Source organism: Diadema antillarum, unplaced genomic scaffold, assembly GCF_040938485.1.
Source record: "Diadema antillarum isolate AM-2024a unplaced genomic scaffold, OU_Dant_1.0 seq00000079_RagTag, whole genome shotgun sequence".
Classification (NCBI taxonomy): domain Eukaryota; kingdom Metazoa; phylum Echinodermata; class Echinoidea; order Diadematoida; family Diadematidae; genus Diadema; species Diadema antillarum.
In genome coordinates this window covers 2,443,678-2,460,479 of record NW_027271172.1, presented here as the reverse complement: position 1 = coordinate 2,460,479, position 16,802 = coordinate 2,443,678, and the positions used below count along the sequence as shown (strand labels likewise).

The 16,802-nt window shown below is 36.5% G+C and overlaps 1 protein-coding gene across 1 annotated transcript in view; it reads right to left on the bottom strand.

The window, feature by feature from the left end:
• LOC139726088 (lactadherin-like) overlaps positions 1-16,518 on the bottom strand; it is a 33,512-nt gene extending 16,994 nt beyond the window's left edge. Inside the window, exons 1-5 of the mRNA XM_071637169.1 lie at positions 16,486-16,518; positions 14,929-14,935; positions 3,719-3,904; positions 2,177-2,281; positions 810-1,139 (exon numbers count right to left, since the gene is read on the bottom strand). Of these exons, the coding sequence (XP_071493270.1) occupies positions 810-1,139; positions 2,177-2,281; positions 3,719-3,904; positions 14,929-14,935; positions 16,486-16,518 (661 nt within the window). The remainder of the gene's footprint in view (positions 1-809; positions 1,140-2,176; positions 2,282-3,718; positions 3,905-14,928; positions 14,936-16,485) is intronic.
• Between the last annotated feature and the right edge of the window lie 284 nt (positions 16,519-16,802).

Here is a 16,802-nt window from a genome sequence, read left to right as displayed (position 1 = left end):
CGTGCTGGCTGTGCGATGGATGGGACAAAAAAAAAACAGGAGGTAAACCACCAGAGTAACAACAATGAAGGGATTATTAGATTAAACTGAAATTAAGCATGCCTCATTAACACATTCTGTCCATAATTAATGCTAACTTTCAAAGCAGTAGCGCTATCCTTTCAAAAGTTATTAGAGTTGAAAGTGAAGAGTGTGGACAAGGTTTTTTCAGAAATGAAAAAGGGATTCTGAAGACACACCTAATCACACTATTCTATCAAAAATGTTCGAGATAAACTGCTAAAAAACACACTTTCCTGCCCGTTTTATGATACCAAATTTTAGCATAATGTAAAAGAAGACCCGCTCTTTCAGAAAATATGAAAAAGTCAAGTTCGGCTAGGTTGACCCATTTCACTTGTTTTCAGTCCTCACGCAAAATCAGTGTGTGCGACTTTATGTTCGTTTTGAGGTGCACGGTCACATATATATATATATATATATATAAACAGTGAATATACATGCATGAAAATACGAGTGTTATGCATATGAACGCAAATATATATATATATATATATATATGGAGAGAGAGAGAGAGAGAGAGAGAGAGAAAGAAATTCTATATGCAATTGGTATGTGTGCGTTTGTGGATATATAACTTCATAGGACGTGTACGGTCCGCCACAAGTATATACAATTGCATGGACACCATGGAAACCCAAATATGACAGCTGCATACGTGCTATCCAGCCATATCTGCAAATGGAAAATGAGAACAGACAAACAAACACGCAAACATAACACTCATACGTAAATATGAAACATATCACCTGAACAACACACAATGCCGATGGTAGCGTCTACACCATCATCTGTCTCTTCGTCCATCCAACAGTCGGTGATATTCGTGGAATTTGTTGGGCAACTGACCACACCCACTTTGGCGTATACATCCTGTGACGATTCGCCGTAGAAGTTCCCATTAACTGTTCCGTAAAATCCCTGGAATCCGAGGTACTGGCAGACCAGACGAGATGCATTTACCGTCCATTCATTTTGGCGTACGAGTCTAAATTTGTCTGGGCTGTAACGAGGTGCAAAGACGATTCTCCCTTCATTCCTGTTTCCTCCAAGGATTCTGACAGTTTCGATGAAAACAGCTGAGAGGAGTGATCAGAAGTCCCAAAAAAGAATATCTCAAATGAAATTATGCATAAACACGAAAACAAATAAAAGAAAAATCCTCACCCATGTATATAAGTTACAATTTAAAACTAGTTTGTGATTATTATAGTAAAACCAACGGAAAACACTGATGAGAATTATACACTTTGGCGATCTCTTTTGAACACACGTTTTATAATTGAAAAGAATTCAACACCAAAAAAAGAATCAAGACAATGGACTCTACCGCATGAGGTAATCTTCTGCATAAAGGTATTCAAGAAGAGGAAGCTAAATTTACTACTAAGACATCATTTGTGACAGTGCACCTCAAAACGAACGTAAAGTCGCACACAATGATTTTGCGTGAGGACTGAAAATAAGTGAAATGGGTCAACCTAGCCGAACTTGACTTTTTCATATGTTCTAAAAGAGCGGGTCTTCTTTTACATTATGATAAAATTTGGGATCATAAAACGGGCAGGAAAGTGTGTTTTTTAGCAGTTTATCTCGAACATTTTTGATAGAATAGTGTGATTAGGTGTGTCTTTAGAATCCCTTTTTCATTTTTGAAAAACCTTGTCCACACTCTTCACTTTCAACTCTAATAACTTTTGAAAGGATTGTTCTACTGCTTTGAAAGTTGGCATTAATTATGGACAGAATGTGTTAATGAGGCATGCTTAATTTTAGTTTAATTTGATAATCCCTTCATTGTTGTTACTCTGGTGGTTTACTTCCTGTTTTTGTCCCATTCATCGCACAGCCAGCACGGTTTGATAAAGATTAAGCGCTTGAATAGACACTGTACTTCAGAGCCTCTTTTCTCAGTTCACACTTTTCCTGAGTTTGTGCTTTCTTTCCAATATTTAGATAGGTTAGGAGAGTCCATTTGATTTGAGTTATACATCATTTTAAAGCTTAAAGTCTGCTCTTTCAGAATATGGTCTTAACTAAAAATTCATGTCTGGCGACTTTTTGTTTGTTTTGAGGTGCAGGGTCACATTTATGCAACAGATATTCTGTTTCCAACCTTTTTCACACCGAGTGCCCTGCCAACCGTCGAGACACGTGCAGTTGAAACCGTCGTCCGTCTCAGTACACTGGGACTGATGAAGACACGGGTCAGACAGACAGGCTGTTTTTACAAGAGTGTATAATAGATGGTAAATGTGTAAACACTATGTTATTCCTTTGATTATTTTTACCGTGGTAACTTAAAAGTATTTTTGAAGCTTCTTTACTTAAAAATCTTGCAATGTTCTTGCAATTAATTTGAGTTATGATTTGATTTTATTGTTCGAATTCTCAAGCACAAATATAATAATACAATATAAAGATGTAATACAATATAACAACACAATCTATAGAACATAAGACAAGACACAACGTCGTAATCAAGAGAACAGATAATTTAACCATCATGGAATGTTGGGAACCTACTAAAAAGCAGAGCTTGCATTGTATATATGCCAAGATGATAACGTTAGTGTCTTATTAAACAACATGATAACGAAAATGTTGAAAGAATGAAGCGGGGATTACAGGAAAGGAGAACCAAAAGATAGATTAAACCCACCAAGAACATCAGAAAATTAACAAATATGTCGGAATCGGAACCAATCTGACTCGAACCTGTCATTTACTGCTTTCCAGGCAGCGACACTACCACCAGGCTGTCCCTGGTTGCCGGCAGTGACACGATGAACATGGAACAAATACCCAAGCTCCGAAATTCCGACATTGTTATGTTAAGTAGTCCAAGGCGGACAAAGCATATTAAATGAAAGAAAGGAAGATAAGGTAGAGGGAGACAAAGTGAAGAAACTTGCACCTGCACCTTCACCCCTCTGAATAATATCTTTCTTTCTTTCATTTAACATCAGAAAAGTTGAATGCAAAGTTAGCTATTAAAAGTAAATATATTCTTTCCTCAACAATAATGATGACGAATGCTTGTCTCGGTTGTCCGGGTGTTCCCTACAACCAGTTCATAAATCGTATATAGAATATGTGAAGAAAAAAAACCCCGAGGATTTCAGACTCGCAAAACTGTACATCTAAAGTAGACTCAATATACATCATATACGTATACAGGACAAATGTATATTAGTATTTTCAGTGAGATTATTTTCATCTTCTATGACTTTTTCCACATCACCAACTTCAGCAACCTCTGTGCCATGAGTTGAAAGGAAACAAATAATTGTGTCTTCATATTAATCTATTGGAAAGAGAGTTTGCTTATGTATTTTCTGAGGGTCCCATCTTTATTTAATTTGTACTATGCATACTTATAATTATCATATTAAACGATACAATTATGCTTTCTTCATGTTGTTGCCCATCTTCACATGTTTTTTTTTTAATTACGTTTTTGCCTCTATAACGTTCTGCTTATAAATTGTATATAATTTCACTTTTTGATGAAAATAAAAATAAATTTGAACTTGAACTTGATAAAAATGTACAGATAAACAGCTTGTTTATTAAGTTGTACCAAGCCGCACAACGGAACAGTGCTCCAGTATACCATGTTGTATTACGTAAATCCTATTTAAGATTTAGGACGTACCTGGTCTCGTGCAGATGTATCTTGTCGGGTTTTCGGGAAGTTTCATTCCTGGCGGCAGCTGCGGTAAAGTGTATGCGTGCGACTTCACGGGTTTAGGTATGTACTGAATAACGGCCCCATTATCTGACAGCACTGAAGGGCATGGGGCTTGGGTGAGCTGGGGGCACACTGCAGTATCGCATGATGCTGCAAAAGAAATGGAATAGGAAAACATTGTCACTACCTTCTTAAGAAAAAGAAAAGACAGAATCACAAGATATCAACACCCTTGTAAACCCAGCAAATATTGTCATGTTAACATGGAAACTTTGGCATGGTGCATTACTTTCATACCCAACTATTGAAAAGTGTCATTCAAAACTTGATTACCACAAATGCCTTCAAGTCCCAATGGGATCAAACAGTTTAATACTCATGATGAAAAGAGAAACAAACGATGGAGTGGTGCGCAGAATAACTGACTGGACACATTGTTCAATGCTGTTTGACGTGGCGGAGGAAGTAAGATAAACCTTTTAGAAAATGATGACGATGACGATGATGAAGATGATAGTAGTAGTAGTAGTAGTAGTAGTAGTAATAATAATAATAATAATAATAACACTAGTAATAATAGTCGTAGTAGTAATAGTAGTAGTAACAAAAATATTAATAAAATCAAGATGATATGGTTTTCTTTGTCGAAGGTAGCCTATTTCGGATGGATCATGCTGTAACAGATGGCCTTGCTAGTAATATCACCCCTGCATTCTTGGGTACGTAGACCCGTTTTTACAACTGGGTCGAGAGGGAGGTTTAATTATTGCCACTTGGTCTACTTTCAGAGAGTCTACTTCCCAGCTCGTCTAATACTACAGGGTTAATCTCATTTAATCTACTATCAAATTCATCTAGTGTCCGTACGGTCTAATGCCCAGTTTGGCTAATTATCGTTTCGTCTGCTGACCAGATGGTCTACTTGCACCTTTGTCTCCTTGGATTTTTCCCACTTTGTCTAATAAACAGTGGGTATTACACGATATGGGCATAGCCCATATGGAAGTAGTAAGCCAACTGGTAATTAGGTTAAGTGGCAGTTGGACTAAATAATCATTAGGCGAACTGGCTGTACACGAAACATGATTTGACTATGTGGGTTGAAATTAAATGGCGATTAAACGAAGTGGGAGTACACCAAGTGATAGATCACCGAAAGGGCCATTGCCGTTGTGATTAAACCTTGCCCAAATATGAAAACACTAGACTGGGATCGAACTCGGGTCCTTTGATTGAATGCTAAAAGTAAAACGTTTATGTCACAGTGTCTCCACAGTGATCTCAATATTGTAAAGGATTAATTTGAATTTGAAATTTAGTATTTGAATATTTCGAAGGTATACAAAAGTGATCGTACATGGTATAATAATAAACATGTATATACATGTATATATAATATAACATGTATATCAAAATAATGCAGATAAGCTTTACTCAGATACAAGGCGGTCTTAATACTTTAGGAGATGAAAGAAGATTACAAAATAATTCATAGTTTGTAGAGGTGACTATTCAACAGAGGATTTCTGTGTGCGAAATTACACAGATACCAATGCGCTCATTCAGACCCAAGGATTTCTGCCGAACACGGCTTTCAGTGTTAATTGAACAGAGTGGCAGTTATTCAAATTAAGTATATTTTAAGCCTAAACAAATGTCCTTGTTTTAACGTATTGCTGTAAGCCGTATAGCCCATATGGAAGTAGTAAGCCAACTGGTAATTAGGTTAAGTGGCAGTTGGACTAAATAATCATTAGGCGAACTGGCTGTACACGAAACATGATTTGACTATGTGGGTTGAAATTAAATGGCGATTAAACGAAGTTGGAGTACACCAAGTGATAGATCACTAGGGAGAAAATAAGGAGAAAAGTGATAAAACCGGCTTTCCATGAGGGTACAATTTCAAACACTTTCACAAAATACAGCTCAGATTTACACTTTTGCTCATATTTTCGAACGGAATTGACTTTTGTATTATATGCTTTATCATTAGGTGAAATTTCATTGCATTTGATACATTAACGAGCAGCATATACCCAATATTTTTTTATGTGAGCGTTAAAAAAGAATCTTCAAATTGCTCAGAAAGATGGCGGCTTCAAGCATCGAACATCAAAGGCACAAATGCACCTGTGGAATTCTTTTGTCCATCCATAGAAAACTGACAGCTGATTGAATAATTATAGTCAGTTGTAACTCCATCTCTCGAACCTCCTGGACTGCATAATACTATCCCTGTGCAAACAGGTTCTTCTATATACATAGGGCCGCTTATTTGTGAGAGGAGATATTAAAACAGCAATTGTGCTTGGGGAGGCAAAACTACTATTTGCTGGCTTATTTTCATAAACGGTGTTTCGTCATCTCTTATGATTAAGATTACATGGATTTAGAAATGGTTGATAAGAGTTAAACTTTATACTTATGCTCTAGTCTTAATATTAGGTAATTGCATAGTCTGGCCACTTGACTTTGGAATGAAAATATTACCAAATTTGATAAATGAAAAGTTTGTAAGATACGAAAAAAAATGCATTTCCAATTGTCTCAATTCAACTCGTAATGAATTCGAACATGCAACCCTGTCGACATGTAAAGCACAGTTTACATAAGATCAATAGTGCAACATACAAAATATAATCTTACGATTTCATATCAGGGCTACTGAGCTATTTTTTTTTTTTTTTTTAGATATAAACATATAGAGGTAGGACTTATTGGTTTAGAACTGTCCCATTATCATACAGATGGAACTATTTTAACCAAACTAGCAAAACAGTTTCAAAATACAACTCAACTTTGTTTCCACATAATAATTATTAAAGCAGAACCTGTGCCGCCAACGTCAAATTTCATTTCATTTCATTGATTAAGTATTATGCAGTTTCCACACAAAGTATATAGAGTGTTGTATTTTGCAACATCCGTCCATAACAATGTAAGTTAACGCATTAGTTCAGTATAATTTACATGACAAAAAATCAAATGAAATCAATCTCAAGTACATTACAATCATGACGGATGAATAAAATTGTGCGATGAGAACCTACATAGAAGCAGATGCTTGTAAGAGTAGGTCAACAGAAAAAAGTCAAACCCAGGCAGTTAACCCACACATTACACACACTCTGCACGCATGCAGAGGACTATTGGGTACTGAAATAATATGTGCCCTGACATTATTGTTATAAATTTGTCATGATAACGTTATGGTATTTAGGGTCTTCCAGCGAGATTTGGTAAACCAGCATTTTTAACAAGCACTGCAACCTGTCATATCTCGAGGTATTGTAGAATATGGTGTAAACCGGAGGAGGGGAGCAGTCGGCAGTACACATTGCCTCTAATCCAGCCCTAAAGTCTGGCTATGATGGTGGAGATTAGAATCATTTTTACTTCAATAAATCAGTGCTTCTGTAATTCAATTCTTTTTTAATATTAAGAAGGTTGGTAATTGATAGCTTTTGTTTTACAATTATCATTATGAATGTAAAAAAGTTTGTGTCGGTTTGTGTCGTCAAACTTAAGTTCTTCGATAGAGTAGTAAGTGTTGGGCCCGGGCACCATGGGGATTGATGGCTTCGAGGCAGAGCACGTCTAAATAAAAAAAAAAAATCATCACATTGTCATATATTCTTATTCTACCCCCTTCCCTTCCCGGTTACAGCTCGTTGTTCCGAAGGTTCGTTATTCCGAAGGTTCGTTATTCGGAATTTCATTTTCGGATTAACGAATCTCCGGAATAACGAACCTTCGGAATAACGCCACATTAATGTTCGGATTAATAAACCCTTTTTCTTTTTCGGATTAACGACCCTCTAGGTATAGGGAATTTGTGTGTTTCGGATTAACGAATCTTCGGAATAACGAACCTTCGGAATAGCGAACCTTCGGAATAACGAACAGCACCCCCCTTCCCGGGAGAAGATAGGTCTTCTTCCTCAGTACAGGCCTTGTCCTCACTTTAAGCTAGGCACTCAAATGTACTACACAGTATAAGAAAGTGTTCGCTTGCCCCAATGAAAATTTGCACTATCGTTTAGACATTTCCATCACCCACCAACCCTGTTTTCTCCTTTCTTTTTTCTGCCCTTGATTGCCCTTGGCAAGTTTACGATTGGTCCCTGTCAGGCTATGTCATTTATCTGTGATCCCCCCTTGATTTTTTTTCCCTTTGCACTTTAACGCAGCGCTTTTGATCATTGTATCACTGTTGTGATACGTCATGATCACATTTACGCTCACAGTGTTTTAACGTGACAGGTGATTTTGTAACGGCGCTTTTAAAAAGACAAGGAGACGGTAATAGGAAAGTAATTCAATTCAATTCAATAGTGTATTTATTTCCATCATCAAAAAGAAAAGAAAAAGTTGACATAATTCAAAGTGATACAATTTTTTCATTTTTCTTACACTCGTCTGATAAAGGATTTTTTTTTTCAAATACAATATAAAGTATATGCACGATTGATATCATAAAAAAGAAACAATGGACTTTGCCATGGCAACAAAAATAGTAAATAATCACAATGATGGAAAATAGTGTTCCACTATTATCAGAAAGCCAAGCTTGTAAGACGTGGAACACTGGGACAAAACAACAACAGCACCAAGTTGTTATACCAATAAAACATATTCATTTTAAATTCTTCTATATACTATTAATTACTCATTGATATATGAGTAATATGTGACCTTGCATCACAAAACCAACAGTCCCCAGACATGTATTTTTGGTTGTGGGCAGATTCTGAAAGAGCAGTCTCTTAGCTTTAGAATGATGTATACCTCAATTGAAATGGACTCTGTTTTATCTAAACGAAATAAAGCACACACTCTGGGAAAATGTGAAGCAAGAAAAAAGGCTTTGAAGTACAGCGTCTATCTGTCTATTCAAACGCTTAATCTTTTCCAAACCGTGCTAGCTGTGCGATGAATGTGACAAAAAAAAACCCCAAAAACAAACAGGATGTAAACTACTGGAGCAACAACAATGAAGGGACAATCAAATTAAGTTGAAAATGAAATGCTTCATTAATACATTGTGTCCATGATTAATGCTAGCTTTTAAAGCGGTAGCGTTATCCGTTCAAAAGTTATCAAACTTAGAAATGAAGAGTGTGCAAAAGATTATCATGAAATAAAAAGGGGCCTCTAAGGCATATCTGATCTCACTACTGTATAAAAAAAAATAGTTGATATAGAAAAACTGCTGAAAATGCACTTTCCCATTCATTTTATGATCCCTAACTTAAGAATATTGTAGAAGAAGGGTAGCTCTTTCAGAAAAATATCAAAAAATTCTACGTTGACTGGGTTGACCCGTTTCACCTTTTTCGAGTCCTCACGTACATTCAAGGGGTGCGACTATTTTGTTCGTTTTGTGATGCACGGTAATATATGTATATATTTGAATGACACAAAATCTGGTGAGAGTTGCATGGTTTCTCGACATACGATTACAGAAAAAAAAAAAACTGTTTGGGAAATAGGGCCTATGGAGATCACTTACTATTCAACTATCTATTATGAACGAGAGCCCTGGACAAGTTCCATTAGTGAAATGACTGCATGGTTCAGTAATCAAGTTATTAATATGTGTGTTCAATACGACTTTCGAATGTCAATATTCAATGTGTCTCTTTCAATCTAGGCACTCAAAAGTACTACACAGTACAAGAGTGAGGACTATTTTTGTGTTATGTAGCTACAGAGTGCACCTTTGAATTAAAAACAAAAGTCTCCGCCTACCCCGAGGAGTATTTGCACTATCGTGTAGAAATTGCCATTACCCACCCTCCATTTTGTTGTACTTATTTTTTTTCCCTTCGAAAGCTTACAATTGGTAACTGTCAGGCTATGTAATTTATATCTGACACCTCCCTCCCCCTTACTTTTTTTTTCCTTGCAGGCTAAAGCAGCAATTTTGATCATTGCATCACCGTTACCGTGAAACATCACGATCACATTCGCCCTAACAATGTTATAAACGTGACAGATGATTTTATTTATTTATTTATTTTTTTTTTTTGGTAACGGCGCTTTAACAATGGTAACGAGGAGGTGCTAGAAAAAGTATATATATTGGATGACACAAAACTGGTGAGAGTTTCATGGCTTCTCGACATACGATAAAAAAAAAATGTCTGGGAAATAGGGCCTATGGAGATCACTTACTAATCAACTATATGAACGAGAGACCTGGACAAATTCCATTAGTGGAATGAATGGTTTCATTAAAGTTATTAATATTTGTGTTCGATACGACTTTCGAATGTCACTATTGCGCGCGTTGTCGGGTACGTCATATACGACCCTGCACCACAAACCATACAAAAAGTCGCCAGACATGGATTTTTAGTTGAGGGCAGATTCTGAAAGATCAGACTGTAAGCTTGAAAATGATGTATAAGTCAATTCAAATGGATTCTCCTAACCTATATAAATATTGGAAAGAAAGCACATACTCTGAAAAGTGTGAACTGAGAAAAGAGGCTCTGAAGTACAGCTTCTATTCAAGCGCTTAATCTTTACTAAGCCGTGCTACCCGTGCCAGGAATAGGACAAAAACATGATGATAACCACTGTAGCACCAACAATTAAGGGATTACCAGATTACGCTGAAATTGAGCATGGTCTATTACCACATTCTGGTAATGATAAATATTAACTTTCAGAGCAGTAGCATTATCCTTACAAATATTATAAGAGTTAAAAGTGATTAGGGTGCAAAGCATTTTCAGGAAATGAAAGGGGCCTCTTAAGAAAAACCTAATCACAATACTTTACCAAAAAAGGGGTTGTGGAAAAACTGCTGAAAACCCACTTTCCCATTCAATTTATGATCTTAAACTCAAGAATGATGTAGAAGAAGAAAAGTTCTTTCAGAAAGTATGGAAAACTCAAAATTGACTTGGTTGACCCATTTAACCTTTTTTGAGTCCTCACGTAAAATCAAGGGGTGCGACTTTTTGTTTGTTTTGTAATGCACAGTCACATATGGTAATTTTCATTCTTTTATACCAAGGCATAAGCTGGCAAATGTCTGGTGATGAATAATCTGCATCAACTTTTGGATAAAAAATAATACTAGTGTACATTTACATTCACTAGTCTCGTTCGCACAAATCTCCTATATGCGCTACGTTTGTGTGTGTGTGTGTATGTATGTGTGTGCATGTATTTTAGATGCCATTAACAATTCATAATTATTTAGAGAATAAACGTTTTGTTTATTCATGTTATAGGCAGCTTCCTGGTCTCGATACCAAAATTAGCGATATGATCATTTTTCCTTGTCATGAACTCCTTCCTGCTAAGAGAGATCAGAACCGAATTATTTTCTTTGCTTATAAGAGGCTACACCCCAGTTTTTCTCATCTTTTTTTCAGATGACTCTTATATTTTGTTTTGGTATGGATTAGAATATCAAGTAGAAGAGAAAACACGAGGTTGCTATAGGGAAATTTGTCAAGAGGGTAAAATAATATGATCCGTTTAATCATCGATTCGGGGCGATCGGACATCTGATATAGTCTTTTTTTTTTCCTTCTTCTTTTTCTTTTTCTTTTAGTAAATTACAGAATACCGGCAGCCGATCATGGGTAGCGCCTCCAAATTTATTTGCCCTGATAAAAAAAAAAGAAAAGCGTAATTAGTCCTCTTTTACAGCGAAGGTCGGTGATTCGGCTGCCGACGATTCAATTTGTTTAATTGTGACCCTGCATCCCACAACCAACAAGAGTCGCTTGACAAGAATTTTTAAATGTGCGCAGATTCTGAAAGCGCAGACTCCAAGCTTTGAAAGGATGTAAAGCTCAATTCAAATTAAATCTCCTATTAAACATATATAAATATTGGAAAGAAAGAACACACTGTGTAAAAGAGTGAACCGAGAAAAGAGGCTATGAAGTACAAAGTCTATTCAAGCGCTTAATCTTCAACAAACCGTGCTAGCTATACGATGAATGGGACAAACAAAAATAAAAAATGAAAACAGGGTGTAAACTACCGGAGCAACAACAATGAAGAAATCATCAGATCAGGCTGAACGTAAACATGCTCTATTAAAACATTCTGTCCATGATCAACGCCAACTTTCAATGCAGTAGCGTTATCCCAGGCCTTCAAAAGTTACTAGACTTCAAAGTGAAGAGTGTGCAAGGGGTTATCAAGAAATGAAAAGGGGCCTCTAAGGCATACCTGATCTTACTACTCTATATAAGAAAGCGTTGTAGAAAAAACAAATGAAAATGCACTTTTCCATTTATTTTAAGATCCCAAACTGAAGAATAATACAGTATAGTAGGGTAGCTCTATCAGAAAATATGAAAAACCTAATATTGAGTTTCTCTTGTGTTATCACGTGAAATCAAGGGGAGCTACTTGTTTTTCTTCTTTATTGTTATGCACGGTCACAATTTCGTTTTCCTCCATCTATGCGGTGAGAGTGCAGTATCCATGTTGTTCTCGGGGATTCAGGGGTGTCCCTCCAATAGTGTTCAGTCAAACCTATCTTAGCGGCCACCTGCTTATAGCGGCCACTGACAAATCTCCCTCACGAAATTCCTGTATTATGGACCCTTTATATAGCAGTCACCAGCCTCACTCGGTCAACGGCCACTCATTTTGGTGTCCCGTGGTGAATACCTACATGCGTTTAGCAGCCACAGAAATTTAACTGAACCATTAAATCAGCCATGAATACGTTGACTTTCACGTTCACTGTGTGCATTGTACCGAGTCCTACCTCAGTCACAATCACAGTCATGCTCTTTGCCATGAAAAGCCGTCTTACCTCAAACCTGACCAGATCTAGACTCAAGTATAACGTAATGCCGCTCTAAATAGATGTTACAAAGGCAAAGAAAGCTGCTAATAATATGGTAGAATTTGACCAAAATGCAAACAATTAGTGATTAAAATACTTTTGATTAAGGGTAATAGGGTTCATGTCTGGGCATTATTTGTTGCCTACGTCAGCTTCACACAATATTAATCCCCTCACACTCATACGTGAACACCATCCATGTCAACCGGTACGAACCAATGCAGTTGCTCAGGCCAGATATGCTATCAAAAATTTAAAAAAAGGATAGAAATAGCCCCCCCCCCCAAAAAAAAAGAAAAACAAAACAAAACAAAACAAAAGAAAAACAAAAGAAAAACAAAAAACAAAAAAAAAAACCCACCACCACCACCACCACCAACAACAACAACAACTCACCAAAAAGAAAATCAACATATACTAGCTGCCCATGCAAACTTACTTGCTTGGTTCTTTTATTTTTCAAGAATAACATGCGGTATTTTATATCATAATACAATGCAAGTGTTGAAACTCAAAATGGTCACGGACCTTTCTATAGAAGCCACCTGTCCATAGCGGCCTCTTTTCTTGTTTCCCTTGGTTTGCCGCTATAGACGGCTTTGACTGTTCCTCTACATCTTTTTTTCCCCTTATTTTTCTGGGGGGGGGGGGGGAGGCAGGGGTTGGCGGGGCCTCAATCTTGCAGTCCTTATTGGATATCAAGTAATGTGCAGTTTACTGCTTCCAGGTTAGCGTCCCTGGTCAGTGACGGAGCATTAATCTGCACATTACTTGAATATGAGACCGTTCTGAAGCAAATCATTTTCACACAACAATAGATATACAATGAACTCTTGAATGAATCCCACAAGGATTGGAACAATCATCTCCCAGCATTTCCACTGATTCCCACTGATCAGTTATCATACTAGCCTTCCCCTTTAAGATGAAGAGAATGATATTATCCATTGCTCAAGTAACAAAGACAGATGTAATGGCATTTTGAAAGGGACCGACTGACGTGGAGATAACACGCAAAGCAGTACTTTTTTTAAAGGTAAACTCAATTGACTGTTCAATTGTAAGAGCGTCATCAAATCAAATAATCGTGTTGATGAGTGCAAGGATTTTTATTTGTTACGTATGGTACTGCATATGGAAATTTGGGTAAAAATTGGTCTAGAATACATGAAATATGCTAAGGTGAGAGTATTTTTCTTCTTGTATTACATGCAATATTAATTAAATAAATTCAAATTGATCTTTCAGAATCGATGAACCATCAAGTCGCACAAATCACAATGTCTACAACTCATCAGCATGTGGAATTTGTTAAAAACAAGGGGGGGGGGGTGGTGGTTGGGACAGTTATAGTTCGCCCTAACAAGCTGGTACGGATTTAAAGTAGACATTTTTCACACATTTTCATTGTGTATTTCACAAGAATTCAATCGAATTCAAAGACGTGTCCTCTTTTCTTCACTTATGCGCATATGGGTGTACAAGAAAAGTGAGAAAATAAATAAGAGCAAACGCAAGTTTATGCAACCGGCGACACTTCGTGGTGGAGTCAAGAAAAATGCAATTTGCCATTACACCACTGACAATTGACAAGGACACAAATATATTCACACATTAACTACCAAACACTCTCTTCTGACCCAGCCCAGCGCGAAAAATCAGTCGCGCGAAAATATCCACTTTTACAGCATACATGTAATACATTTGATCAGCTGTTAGAGGTAAAAAATATAAATGAAATTATTTCCAAAAACAATTAACCTGACATCACCTAAAAAACAAACAAACAAACAAACAAACTACTCTGATCATTCATTGAATTATACCAAAATGATAATAATACATTTCAGTAGATCCACCCAACATAATCATATTCCGCATCTAATATACAAACATTGGGAAATTTGTCTATAAATATAATAGCTGGATCATCACGTAAAATATGTTGCTATCAGGTTTCATATAAAAATAATGTCTAGCGCTGGAGATACAGACAACGATGCTTTTGGAGAATAAATATGACGTCTTGCAGATGTCACGGTTGGGTGATCGCAAGGAGGAAAATATTGAGTCCATCCCAAGATCATGGAAAAATAAGTGATGTAAGTTTCATGACAAAAGACGTTAAACTGTTGCTTGGGACAACTAATGATTCACAAGCAATGTATAAAAAGAAAAAACAGGTTTGAAAACAATTAAAGAAACAAACAAACAAACACACCGATTTGTTCAAACACAGTTGGTTACTTATTACACGGAACAGTTATTTGACGAGAGAACAAAAACAACAGCAACAACAACAACACCACAACAACAACAACAACAACAAGGCATTACTTACCAGACGGCTGCCACAGCAGAAACGAGAACCATATTGAGACTAAAATTCCCTGGAATTCATTGAGAAAAAAAAATCGAAGCGTTCCTCAATAATAAGTAACAAAAATATAACGAGTAAGATCTGTTCTTTGTATTTACTTTCAAGAAGTACTAAGTAGGCCTAATGGACGCTATAGCAGTCATTCAAAATAATGGCGTCTGACATCATCATGTCTTCATTGATGCCAATTAATGTATCCACAACCGGGCTATTTGAAAACCGCTATTATGTTAAAAAACATTGGTTAGAATACTAGAAGCAACACCGGATACTTCAATGTGCTATATATATCATGATAACAGCATTATAACTCAATTATCCACTAAAGCACATGGTACGAATGGCCGATCTTCTTATTTGGTGAGGGGTATCTGACTTGTTTTCAGAGTGAAATAAGCCTTAGTGATGATATCTATAAGATTTCATTCAAATGAGGAATGAATTGGAGTAGTCTAGATGACCAGAATGATTTGTCAATTAACGTTTGGGAAAGGGCCCAATTCATGATTTTCACTATATGAAGAGCTTGCTCACAGAAGGTAGTAAATCCATTAAAAAATGATGTATTTGGCTTTTTTTCGGGAGCAAACTTTTCATATTTACAATCTCGTTCTATTCATATTGCCAAATACTACCTTTCCTGTCATGTGGATGTGCTTACAAGCGGCATATAAGGATTACATGAATAATCATTACATCACAGATGCTTACCCCAGTTAATTTAGGAACCAACACGGTTGTTGGTATTTTAAAGGATGATCTTTTCTTTTTGCTCATGGGGAAGGTTGAAGTACGGACTGGCTTATTGTGCCAAAGCGTGATAAAAAATTGACAGAAACCAAAACAAAGGAAAATTGTTCCTACGTCATATATACAAAGTGAACTTTAAGATAAGCAGGGCGTATTCATGATTTCAGTAATTCAATTCAATTCAAATTCAATTCAAGGTAAATAAAATGAAGTGCTTCACATTATTTCTGTTTCCGTCGTAAAGGAACCAGTAGGAAGTCATTTATCATCATCTAGACAAGTGTCTTAGAAACAGGTTTTCGAACTAATCTAATAATATTGATATCAGATCTGGAAGTAAAAAAGAATAAATAAATAACATCGACATGCAATAATATATGACGCGTTTAATTGACAAATTCTACCAAGATATTTAAGTTATAAAAAAAGCACAATATTCTATTCTAGACGTTTTGTGTCGAGTATACTTTCCAAATCTGGTTCATCGGCGATGGCCTAATATTTAAAGTCTAATGTACACTCGTTTTATCCTAATTTTGCTCAATTAGATTATGCTGCTAGAAATTGAGATACATATACGTATAGTTGCTATTCCAGTATTAGTTCAAGAATCCACACGCCAGCGGGTTGAATCATTCAATAATTCCAAGTTCCAAATGCTTCGGATGTGACGTGGGTATTGGCTTCAATGCGTCGGCTCGTTCACGGCATTCGCTGATCACTTTCTGCTCAAAATAATGTTTTCATCAGTTTATAATGACAACTTACCTTTTTGTCACAAAGATTCCTCAGTCTCTTCATCTTGTTTGTATTAGAAGATTTTGCTGACACTGTTTTTCTCCAACATGCCGTTTTTCTCATAACATGTCATGTAAACTTTATTATGCTGTGCTCAGACAAATTCTCCCATGAACATGAAAACTCAGTTGTGACATGAAACTCAGCTGTATCGATTTTGATAAGCCTCGTCAATGGTTTGTATTTTTACGGCTGCTTGTGCTGTCGCGCGGCTCCCAAATTCACGTGAGGAACTGTAAAGCATAATTACCTACTATTGACGAAAGACATGCACTCAGCTACATATT